Consider the following 12,233-nt stretch of genomic DNA (forward strand, 5'->3'; position numbering starts at 1 on the left):
AGGTCACCTTCTTCTACTTCGTCGTCAGACACCTCTCCTGGGAGGGTATCTTGTCCCACATAAAGCTCCACACCTGCTGAATGGGAAGCATTTAGATTTGAAATGCTATAAATATTTCAAGAACAAAATCCTTCGGCAAGCCATGGTCCTACCGCGCCTTCCAAAGAAGCTGGTAAGGAAAGGGCTCGAGCCACATCCCATGCACTCTTGAGCCCGGGACAAAGGCCAGATCCTCATCGAGAGCCATCGAGGACTCAACGCGATGACAAGTCATCAAGGGATCCTTCGAGCCGTAAGTCCAAACATAAGTCGAGGTAGTCGATGACATCGATGCCAGCTGCGCCCTTGATGCCAGCTAAGCCCTCGACATTTGCGTCACCATCGATGCCAGCTGCGCAATCGACGCTAGCCGTACCGTCGACGCCAACTACGCTATCTAAACCAATGGCACCATCAAAGCCGAAAAAGATTTCGACGACTCCTCGAGCGTCGAGTTCACAATTTATTAAGCCTTCGATGCCTATCCCGGATAAGACCTATATTCCTTTGCCAAGGAAATATTATTTCAAATCTCTCACCTCAATTTATGAGGAAAATGAGCCACCAGACAATGATGCGCCTTTTGGTCTTCAAATTGGCACACCAAATGTGCCTGAGGGCTTTATTTCGGAAGAGTAGAAATTGAAAGATCTTTGAGAATCTACAAACGGCCAGTGGGGTAGACACCTGGTTTTTGGTAGACCTGAACCTGGTGAACACGCAGATGCTTCATATAGACAGCTAATGTCTAAAGTTGTAGACTATATGGGGTGAAGAAGGCCTACCCTCCCATTTGAACAGGATGATCTGACGGACATCCTTGATAAGGGTCCGCAAATCAATCCTATTTTGCCATTTCATATTGCTCTCCTTAAAAGGGTGGCAGCAAATTGGGAGACGCCAGAGACTAATCCGGCTGTAAACAAGAATCTGAACAAAAAGTACTGCCCTTCCAGTAGTGACCCCGACTACCTGTCTAAACACCCCACTAAAGAGAGTCTGGTGGGATAGCCAGCTACTTCAACCAACTCCACATGTGCCCTTGCAAAATTCTCATTCTCTCTATTGGACTGTATTTCCATGGCGACAGAGCACATTCCCGAGGGGGAGGAAAGAGACAGGTTCTTCGCTATTGTTTGAGACGGCAAGGAAGCCATGTGTGAGTCTCCAATCGGGTCTGGATTCTACTGACCGCATCAGCAGAGCCATGGCAACTAGAACCGTAATAGGCAGATGTGTGGTTGAGGAGGTCGGGTTTTGCGCTGCATGTGCAATCCAGGCTTCTCAACATGATGGGTCTCACCTTTTTGACAGCAAGGTGGAAAGCCTTGAGAAGTTGCAGACCTGAAAGGCGCCAGCCAAATCCTTAGGTGCCACTATTAAACACCCTTAGCCTTTACGCCGCAGTGTACAGCCTTGGAAGAGCGAGAGGGATGGCTGGTCAAAGAGGCTAATGAAGATTCCCTCATGGTGGACGAGGGAGAGGTGCTAAACCCGCTCAAGCAGGGGCATCCTTGCCAATAGCCACTGTATCAGCCGCCTCAAAACCTATGAGGTCTTGAGTCACAAAACACCAGTGGGAGGCAGACTGTCTCAGCATCTGAAAGAATGGCGAGACATTACTTTGGATGCTTGGGCATTGGAAACCATAGCCCACGGTTACTGCCTTCCTTTCATTCAAAGACCTCAGAACCATCCACCGGGGAGCCACTCATTGAGGATTCCAGATCTGCACCTTGTGCAGGAAATTTTGACCGTGCTAGAGAAAGGCGCTATAGAACCAGTGCCTGTAGCGGAGAGGAAGAAGGGATGGTACTCTCCATATTTCTCCAGCATTGGATCTTTCATGGATTCACATGCTTAGAATATTCCCCGTAGTCAGACTGGGAACCCTCAGTACAATAATAAAGCCATTTCCCATAGGAAAAACTCCCGACACTTCTGTGTCCTATCTACATCGTTTTGCCCCAATAGGACGTAGCGGTATAAATGCCCCGCCCCCGTGGCTCCCTTCAGATTTCAACCGTCTCCAAAGTAGTGGGATCACCTCGCGTCGTCTATTTTATCAAGGTTGTTTCGTTGGGCTTCATCCTGATGTCTGGAAAACCTCTGTTCCGCCCGTGCACTAAGTGCGGGTTGAAGAAAGTGTATGAGGGGGACGGACATATGGATTGCATATATTGTCTACACCCTCACCATTCGGCAGACATGTGACATATGTAAAGGCTTCTCCCAAAAGACTCTTAAAGACCGAAGTCTGCGGTTAGTGGCATGGTTGAGCGATGGAGCGGGGGTATACCCGCTTTCGGAGGTAGGCTCCACATGCAGCGTGGCCTCAGCATCAAAATCCTCAGGGGCCCCGCACCGCTCGACATCGGCGGAACCCCCGGTGAAGAAACCACGGCCGGTGGAGAAAGGGTCATCGGGAAGCCATTCCGCAAAGGAGTCTTCGTCGAAGAAAACCTTGTCATCATCATCTTCGTCGAAGAAGGAGAGAAAGGAAAGGTCGAAATCCTCAGGTGATCATCATAGATCAGCCTCGAGTCGAGAATCGGAGAAACGCAGGTCAAGTTCAGAAAAGGCGGGAACGCCTCGGGGACCTACGCGACCGCCACCGTCGTTGACGGCAGGGCAGTCGTCGACCCCTTCTCTACCATTGACAGTTAGTCTCATCTATTCTTGGGCCGCAGGTGGTGACGACGACGGGCCCGGCTTTAGCCTCGTCGACAGAGATTCCGCAGGAGGCCTGGCGACCAGAAGTATTCCACCCGGTTTTACCGGAGGCCTTGCTGCAGCAAGAGGTGGCCTTGTCGGTGTCCTCGGGAGATGAGGAGTGTGAGAGGGTAGCTGGCCCTGCAGAACTCGGGTTACGAGGAATTGGCAAGCCTCTATCCGGGGGAACCAGCATTCCGGTGTCTACCCCTCGTCTTAATCCGCAGTCAATCTTATCGCTGGAGGTTCTATCCATGTTGCAGACCCTACTGAAAACATTGGACGAGAGACTACCTCAAGTGGCAACTCCGGCCAAATCGACCATCGACGAACCAGGCCCGTCCCTTCGGCCAACTCCGACAGTGCCGACGACGGTACCAGCAAGGGAGGACCTCGCAGGTGCACGTCAGGAGGAGGGAGAACTGCTAGATTCGGACTCGGACAGAAGGACCCTGTCGGATGTTTCATTATCCCCCCCAGGGATCCTACCTGGCAGTCAGAGGCTGTCTCCCCCGGACGGCATTGGGTCATTTCACGCCATGATGAGCAAAGCATGTACAGAATTCGGATTGGCCCAGGAGGAAGAGAAAAAGGACTGTTTTCTTTTCGACCACATGGGAAAGAGGAGGAGGTTGGTGTTCTCGATACCCATCCTGGATCATGTGTGGCAGGAGGGTTTACAGACGATGCGTCACCCTTTCTCGGAACCCGCAATAAAAGGTCGGCTGGAGAAGAAATTTAAGGCCCCAGAATCCACCCCCAAATGTCTGTCCTCCCAACCAACCCCTGACTCGGTGGTGTGAGCGGCGGCGGCGAGAAAAGCGAGGGCCCAGCACAAAGGCACAGCCCCCCTCCCCATCCCCTGGAAAACAAGGCCAGAAGACCAGATGCCTTTGGCAAGAAGGTGTTGTCGGTGGGAGCAACTACAGTGAAGGCAGCTAACTCTCTGGCTATAGTAGCCAGATATGATAGAGAAATGTGGCACCGGCTGGCACCTATGCTGGAGCATCTTCCGGAAGAACATAGGAAGGCGGCGATGTTACTCGTCTGGGAAGGTGAGGAGGCCTCAAATCATGCTATAAACATCGCTGTGGACCTCGCAGAATCGGGGTTTAAGTAAGTCAACAACAGGGTGGTTCTACGAAGGCAAGCGTGGCTTAAATGCACCAACTTTAGACCAGAGGTGCAATACAAGGTGCAGGATATGCCTTTTGAGGGAGACCTTCTGTTCGGCGAAAAGGTGGATGAGGCCTTGAAGGGCATGAAAGTGGACTCTGACACTGCGCGTTCCTTGGGTGCCCTCCAGAGTGCACAGAATTTTCGGTCTTTTCGTCCCTTTAGGGGAGCATCGGGGAACTCCCGATTCTCGGCGTCGAGAGACAGATCTTTCAATAGGCCGGCGTACTCCTCGCAGGGGTACAGACGGGCTTCTCAGGCGGCAAAACGACGCCGGGACTACCAGACCTCCAGGAAGAGAACAGGCTACTCGTCGACGAGAGATAAGCAGACCAAAGACCAACAATGATGGGCGCCGGAACGTTCTGGGAGGCAGGGTATCACACTGCGTTGACGAATGGGAGCAAATAACAACGGATCAGTGGGTGTTGGACACCGTAAGGTATGGACATTCCCTGCAGTTCAAAAGCAACCCTCCGCATGTTCCACCGGCGGTTTTAGCTCAACCCCATCTGAGCGTGTTGCAGCAGGAAGTAGCACTTATGCTACAAAAAGGAGCTATAGAATTGGTTCCGGCATCGCAGAGGGGTCAAGGGGTTTATTCCTGATACTTCGTGGTGAAAAAGCCAAACGGAAAATGGCGTCCCATTCTAGACCTGCGCAATCTCAACAAGACGTTGAAAAGCCTAAAATTCAAGATGCTCACGCTCCAGGAAGTGATCCAGTCCGTTCAAGAAGAGGATTTTCTGGCGTCTCTGGACCTGCAGGACGCGTACTTCCACATACCAATGCGTCAACGACACAAAGTTCCTAAGGTTTGTGGTATGACGGACTCACTACCAGTTCACAGTGCTTCCTTTTGGGCTAAAATCCTCTCCCAGAACGTTCACGAAATGTTTGGCTACAGTGGCAGCCTGGTTGAGAAGGCAAGACCATCACATGTACCCGTATCTCGACGACTGGTTGGTGAGGGGGTCCTCCCCTATGTCAACTCGCACAAGTTTGCAGGCCACCATGCAACTTTTACGGTGGCTGGGGTTTGCGGTAAACTTCGAGAAATCTTTGACGCCTTCGAGAAGCTTAGTGTTCCTGGGTGCACAGTTCGAGACCCAGTCAGGGTTAGTGAGACCATCCGTCGACAGAATCACCAAACTCATTGGGTTAGCAAGTCGGTGGAGGATCAATACCAGAGTATCAGTGAGAAGATGTGTCGATACTGGGCGCAATGGCATCTTGCATTCCTCTAGTGAGCAACTGCCGCCTGTTCATGAGGCCAGTTCAAGAGTTCCTGGCGGACCGTTGGACGCAAGCCCAAGGGCTCTTGTCGGACAACCTGACCGTCGACGACGACGAGCTCCTGCGGGCTCTTCAAGGGTGGCAGAGCTTTCAGAACCTATCCAGAGGGGTAACCCTACAGGAGCCGGAGTTTCGGCTGACCAGTGACGGACGCGTCCCTGACGGGTTGGGAGCACACATGGGCACTCTCCAAATGCAAGGTTGATGGTCTCGGAGGGAGTCACTCCTGCACATTAACGTTCTGGAGCTGAGGGCAATGCGCTGGGCCTTGAAGTCTTTCCTACCACACATCAAAGGGTCAGTAGTGAGAATATTGACAGACAACACGACAGCAATGTTTTGCTTAAGGAAGCAAGGGGGCACACGGTCCAGAACCCTTTCCATCGAGGCTCAGAAGGTGTGGCATTGGGCTCTGAAGCACGATATAACCATCGTAGCTCACCATCTCCCTGGAGTAAGGAACGAGCAAGCGGACTGCCTCACCAGGAAAATGGACCAAATATACGAATGGGAGATAGACAGCATTCAGTTATCGAAGGTCTTCGAGAAGTCGGGGCAAACTCCGCTAGATCTCTTCGCAACGGAGGTGAACAAGAAGTGCGAGCTGTACGCCAGCAGGTGGCCACAGGAGGGTTCTCTGGGGGAAGCATTCTCCTTCCCGTGGACGGACAAGTTTCTCTACGCCTTCCCCCGTTCCCTCTTATATGGAGAACCCTGCAGTGGATACGCAGGTACAGGTGTCGAGTCATCCCAGTGGCCCCGTATTGGCCGAGGCAGCCGTGGTTTTCCGACCTGCTTCAACTGTCAATAGAGCAACCGATAACATTTCCGAAGGTCCCGAACCTCCTGTCCTGGGACAAAGGGACAGTGTGGCATCACAATCCGGACAGTCTCGATCTCACAGCTTGGCTCCTGACTTTTCGGAATGTGGTGCCCTGAGCATTTCGTCGGATTGTCGGAGAATCCTGCAGGCGGCACGGGCCCCTTCCACCAACAGGTCGTATGCATGTAAGTGGAGGAGGTTCTGTGGGTGGTGTCAAAGTCAGCTGGGAGTGCAACCCCTAAGGGCAACTCCAGAGCAACTTCTCCCATATCTGCTACACTTGGCGAAGAGCGGATTGTCTTTTTCATCAATAAAGGTACACCTAGCGGCCATCTCTAGGTTCACGAGGAAGAGGCAGTCGTCTCCCTTGTTTAGTGACAGGCTGGTAAAACACTTCATGAGGGGTCTGTTCCGTACATTCCCGCCGATTGAGCGCTTTCCACCAACGTGGAGTCTTAACGTGGTGCCTTAACGTGGTGCCTTAACGTGGTGCTAGCAGGGTTAATGAAAGCCCCCTTTGAACTGATGGCTACCTCGTCGATGAAGTTCTTATCGTGGAAGTTGGCTTTTCTAATAGCTATTACGTCAGCTAGGCAACTCTCCGAATTACACGCATTGGTCGTAGATCCGCCGTACCTAAGGTTCTTTAAGGACAAGGTGGTGCTGTCGACTAATCCTTGTTTCATCCCAAAGGTTCCTACTGCTTATCATAAACGCTCGTCAATTGTCCATCCTACCTTTTTCGCGACCCCCTCATCGGCTGCGGAGAAAGCCCTCCATACCTTGGACGTGAAGAGAGCTCTAAAATGTTATCTTCATCGGATTCAGCAACTCAGATCTACGCAGCAACTCTTCATTGCATATGGTCCGTCGACGAGGGGAAAGGCAATTTCAAAACAAGGACTGGCCCGATGGGTCTCTTCGACGATTGCTTTTTGTCATTCCAAGGCGGGAAAGCCGCTACAAGAGCGTCCGAGAGCTCATTCCACGAGATCAACTTAGTCTTCGACGGCGTTGTGGGCAGGAATTTCGGTGGCAGACATTTGCCAGGCGGCGGCATGGTCGATGCCTCACACATTTACCGCCATTACTGCCTCGAACGGCAGCATGCGGACGATGTACAGATGGGAAGGGCAGTCTTGCGCCATCTGTTTCAATAAGGTAAGCCCTATTCGGGAAGGGTCTTTACTTATTTTATGCAGATATATTGATATATGTATATGCATTTATATATTTATATGTTTGCATTTATATGTACTTGTGTATAGGCCTGTATAGGTAGATACATACCTGGATGCATAGGTTGGTTATATATATATATATATATATATATATATATATATATATATATATATGCTTAGGAAGGTGTTGGATTGCATTCACACTGCCTTTTTTCAGGATTACTGCTATACAATCTATTCTAAGCATGTGAATCCATGAAAGATCCAGTGCTGGAGAAGGGAATAGTTTCTTACCTGTAACTCCATTGCTCCAGTATTGGTATCTTTCATGGATTCACATGCGCCTGCCGGCCTCCCTGGAATGCAATGTATGTACATAAGTGTGTTTTACCCCATTCTACTTGGAGGGGTTAAAATCTGAAGGGAGCCGCGGGGGCGGGGCATTTATACCGCTACGTCCTATTGGGGCATGCATAAGCAGCCCTAAAACTATGTGGATAGGACACAGAAGTGTCGGGAGTTTTTTCTATGGGAAACGGCTTTATAAGTGTACCGAGGGTTCCCAGTCTGACGACGGGGAATATTCTAAGCATGTGAATCCATGAACGATACCAATGCTGGAGAAATGGAGTTACAGGTAAGAAACTATTCCCTTCCTAAAACCCAAGAAGGATTGAGGACTGAGACCCATCTTGGACTTGAGATACTTGAACAAGTTCCTCAGGAAGAACAAGTTCAAGATCGTCACACTTTCTCAGATCCTTCAGGCCCTCCAGCTCCAGGATTGGATGGTGTCATTGGACCTTCAGGATCCTTATTTTCATGAGCCAATCCATTTCAAGCACAGAAAATACCTAAGGTTCTTAGTTGGCGGTTCTTATTATCAACTTCGAGCTCTGCCATTCGGGCTAACCTCTGCCTGAGGGTTTTCACCAAACGGATGGCGGTGGTGGCAGCGAGTCTCGGAAGAGAGGGTTTCACGTCTACCCCTACCTGGACGATTGGCTGATCAGGGCGCGTTCTCCTGGACAAGTCCTGGATCATCTCAACATCACCTGCCACTCTCTTCACAGACTGGGCTTCTCCCTCAATTCCAAGAAGTCCCATATGACACCTTCTCTGAAGTTCCAGTTCATCAGAGCTGTACTGGATACATCCTTGGGAAAGAGCTCGCCACCCGAGGTGAGGGCTGAAGACATTCTACAGATGGTCTCCAAATTTCAAAGTGCCCAGCATCTCCTGGCCTTCGTTTGTATGAGGTTGCTCGTCCTCATGGCATCTGCATTTTTCTGGTGCCAGAGGCTCGCATGAGAATTAGATCCTTTCAATGGGCCCTCAGGACACAATGGTCCCAGTTCTCAGGAAACATGTCAGACCTACTTCAGGTTCCAAGCAGAATCGCACAGGACCTCCTGTGATGGACCTGCAAAGAAAACATTCAGAAGGGAGAACCTTTTTGGCAACCATGGCCGTAGATGACCGTAGTGACGGACACCTCACTTACTGGGTGGGGAGCCCACACCAACATTCTGACAATCGGCGGTCATTGGTCTCCATCGGAGTCCAAACTACATATCAATCCTTTGGAGCTGAAGGCAATCAGACTTGTGATGAAGGCCTTTCTGCCCTCTGTATGGGGAAAAGATTTCCTGATCATGACGGACAACACAGTACCCATGTACTACCTCAACCCATGTACTACTTCAACAAGAGAGGCGGTTTAGGGTCACTACCACTGTGCAGAGAGGCAATGCAGCTCTGGTAATGGGCAATTCAAGAAGGAATCTCTCTATCAGCAGTTCACCTAGCCGGAGAAGAGAACGGGGTGTAGAATGCTCTGAGCAGGCAGATCAGCCTCCAACGAGTGGGAACTAGCGCAGGAAGTCCTTAAAGAGATGGTCACCCTTTCGGGAACCTCTCAAGTGGATCTGTTCGCAACCAGTGTCAACCGGAAGTGCGAACTGTCCTGCTACAGGGAATTTCCTCCAAGAGGAGCTCAAGGGGACACATTCGTAGTGGACTGGGAGTTTTCCTGTATGTGTTTCCTCTAGTCCCTGTCATTCCTCACGTGATCAGGAGGTTGAGAACGTTCAGGAAACACATGATCCTAATTGCCTCGAATTGCGCCAGGAGAACGTGGTACCCGGACCATCTGGACATGTCCATCTGCCCTCCAATAGGTCTACCAGTAGAAGATGACCTTCTCTCACAACAGGAGGGTCAGGTTCTCCATCCAGCGGTCAAGACACTCAGACTTCGCGCATGGTTTCTGAGAGGCTGAGATGCAAGGATTGGGACCTCCTGGATGACGTAATGGGAGATTTCTCTCAAGTCCTTGTACCGTTGCCGTTGAAACAAATTCTGCAGCTGGTGCAAAGACAAGAATGTGGACCCTTTTCTATGCAAAACACTGGAAGTGTTATCTTTTCTATTATCCTTAGCCAACCTAGGGCTCCAGGTTGATACTATTAAGGGCTATTTGGCAACACTTTCCATCTTTAAGCGCTTGTCAGAAGAATATTCATATTTCAAAATCCCATTGGTGACATCATTTGTAAAGGTATTCCCCAATGTGTGCCCCCATCCCTCCATCTCCTTTCCAGGATTCTGTTTTGGGACCTTAATCTGATACTAACATTTCTAATGTGTGCACCCTTTCAACCTTTACATTCATGTCCTCTAAGGTTAACATTTAAAACCATTCTCTTGCTAGCATTAAGCCCGTAGAAGGAGTGAATTGCAGGCACTATCACCCAATCCACCCTTTACTATCTTCCACAAGGATAGGGTTGTTCTGAGGGTTAAGCCTTAATGTCTACCCAAAATCATTTCTGATTTTCATGTAGGGCAGAAAATTGTATTGCCCACATTCTATCCTCCACCTCATCCTGGAAAGGAGAAGAGATTACATAGATTGGATCCACGCAGAGCTCTGAGCTTTTACATATCTAAGCTATCCAAACTTTGTATTGACAATCAGCTTTTTATAGGCTTTACAGGTCACAAACTGGGTCCGGCTGTGACAAAACCGACATTATCCAGGTGGATTATTGTGGAAATTTCGGATTGCTACAGACTAGCGGGCAAGGATCCTCCGGAAGGATTAAGGGGCCATTACACCAGGTGCATGGCTACGCTACCGCTACATCCCTGCAAAGGGGTGTACTGATCAAAAGTTTTGTGAGGCAGCCACGTGGTCCACTAATCACACGTTCACAAAGCATTACTGCCTTGAGTCTTCCTTCGGTCAGTATGGAAGCTTTGGAAAAGCTGTCCTCCATTCAGTTCACGAAAACCATTGAAAACAAAATTCTTACTCCCTCCACCAAATCAAACATTGCTTTGAGAGTCTATCAAAGATGAGGAATACGTGGGAGGACACAATCCATTCGAAGAACAAGTTACTTACCCTTGGTAACGTTCCTTCAACTGGATGGTCCTCCCACGTATTCCTTCTCGCCATCCCAGCCTACCCCACAGTAGAATTTCCCATGCTATTACAGCTTTCGCTCCTTCAAAGTTTAGTATGGTCAAACCTGTGGTTATGTGGGTAGTTTCTATTGTAAGAAAAAACAACTGAAGCCAACGGGCGCTGCGCTTGCTACATATATGCCTTCGATGACATCCTCCTCGAGGTGGAGGCCTGAGTCGACTGCATCAACGCACATCGCCCTCTGTTGAAAATCAGTTTGTTTATTGAGTTTATATAGCACTTTAAGCCAAAGCGCTTTACAGTATAACAGGTACAATAATGAGAGAAGCATATTTACAAACATGAAACAAATCATTGGAACAATATGAAGAACAATTTACTTGAAGGGGGGGAGGTTGTAGGTGATGGGGGATACAATGTCTGTTTTGATGTCAGGGGAGTGGGAAGAAGGGGGGGGGAGTGCTCTAGTGACCTCCAACGCTCCAAAGCGGTTTCATTGTCCAATTTAAGGTCATTGGGGTGGGGGAAGGAGAGAGGGGAAGGGGGCAGGGGTTAGAAGGGGAGGGAAGTAGGGAAGGAGAGCCAGGGGGGGGGGGGGGCGAAGAAGGGCTTTCAGGGAGGAGCGAAAGGATGAGTAGGTAGTGGAGCAGATTTAGAGCAGTAGGGAAGCTGGATATCGAATATCAAAGATGAGGAATATGTGGGAGGAACAACCAGTTGAATGAACGTTACCAGGGGTATAACTTTTTCTTAGTGTCATCTCATTACCCAATTCAGATTTTGTAGCATTTGCAAATCTGTGATGTGTATCTACCGAAAGAATGTATGGCTGAGACTTTCAGGCCGCAATCACAGGCCCACCAAAGTATTCCACAGCTCCCTGTTTTCAAGCTTCCCTGTTTTTGTGTTGTGCAAAAGTAGAGAATGGGATCGCTTGCTCCTTAGGGTCAGAACAGAAGATACTGGTTAAACATCACCAGCTTTGAGGATTGTTTACCCATATGTTCAAATTATAGACCGTTCTCTAAAACCTCATAGGCAGTGGGGAAGTGGACAATGGGCGGGTGGGAGAGACGGAGCAAGAGATTCTATTTCCCGGCAATTTACTTACTTTGTAGTTGTTCAGCTATTTAGACTGATACATCCATAATGTTTTTTTGTTTTTTTTCATGCAGAATTTTACCCTGGTCCACCAGTGATGGATGGAGCCATGTCCTACATGCAGCCACCACCTCCTCCATACCCGGGGCCCATGGAACCTCCCCTGGCAAGTGCTCCTGAACTGCCTTCTACAGCTGCAGGTAAGAGCAAAGCAACCATATCCAGGAATCTGAACACTAACATCTCAGACATGTCTACCACCGATCCAGGTAAGAAGAAAGCAGATAGACCTAGTATTAGGATGACTGAAATGGTACTAAGGGAAAAAATCGATTGCTAATAATTGACTTGAAAAAAAGGCCTAGAAGGACCGTGTTAAGCAGAAACCTGTGCAGTTCCCTCTGGGACCACTGCAAGAGATTTAAGATTACAGGTGTTGGCAGTAAACCCACTTGGTAGCAGTCTGTACCAC

The 12,233-nt window shown here is 49.5% G+C and overlaps 1 protein-coding gene across 2 annotated transcripts in view; it reads left to right on the forward strand.

The window, feature by feature from the left end:
- Nucleotides 1-12,233, forward strand: part of WBP2 (WW domain binding protein 2) — a 417,756-nt gene that overhangs the window by 272,028 nt on the left and 133,495 nt on the right. For both annotated transcript variants that reach the window (XM_069654739.1, XM_069654740.1), the window contains exon 6: nt 11,836-11,961. In XM_069654739.1, the coding sequence (XP_069510840.1) occupies nt 11,836-11,961 (126 nt within the window). The remainder of the gene's footprint in view (nt 1-11,835; nt 11,962-12,233) is intronic.

This window comes from Ambystoma mexicanum, chromosome 3q (genome assembly GCF_040938575.1).
Source record: "Ambystoma mexicanum isolate Mex_15411 chromosome 3q, UKY_AmexF1_1, whole genome shotgun sequence".
NCBI lineage: Eukaryota > Metazoa > Chordata > Amphibia > Caudata > Ambystomatidae > Ambystoma > Ambystoma mexicanum.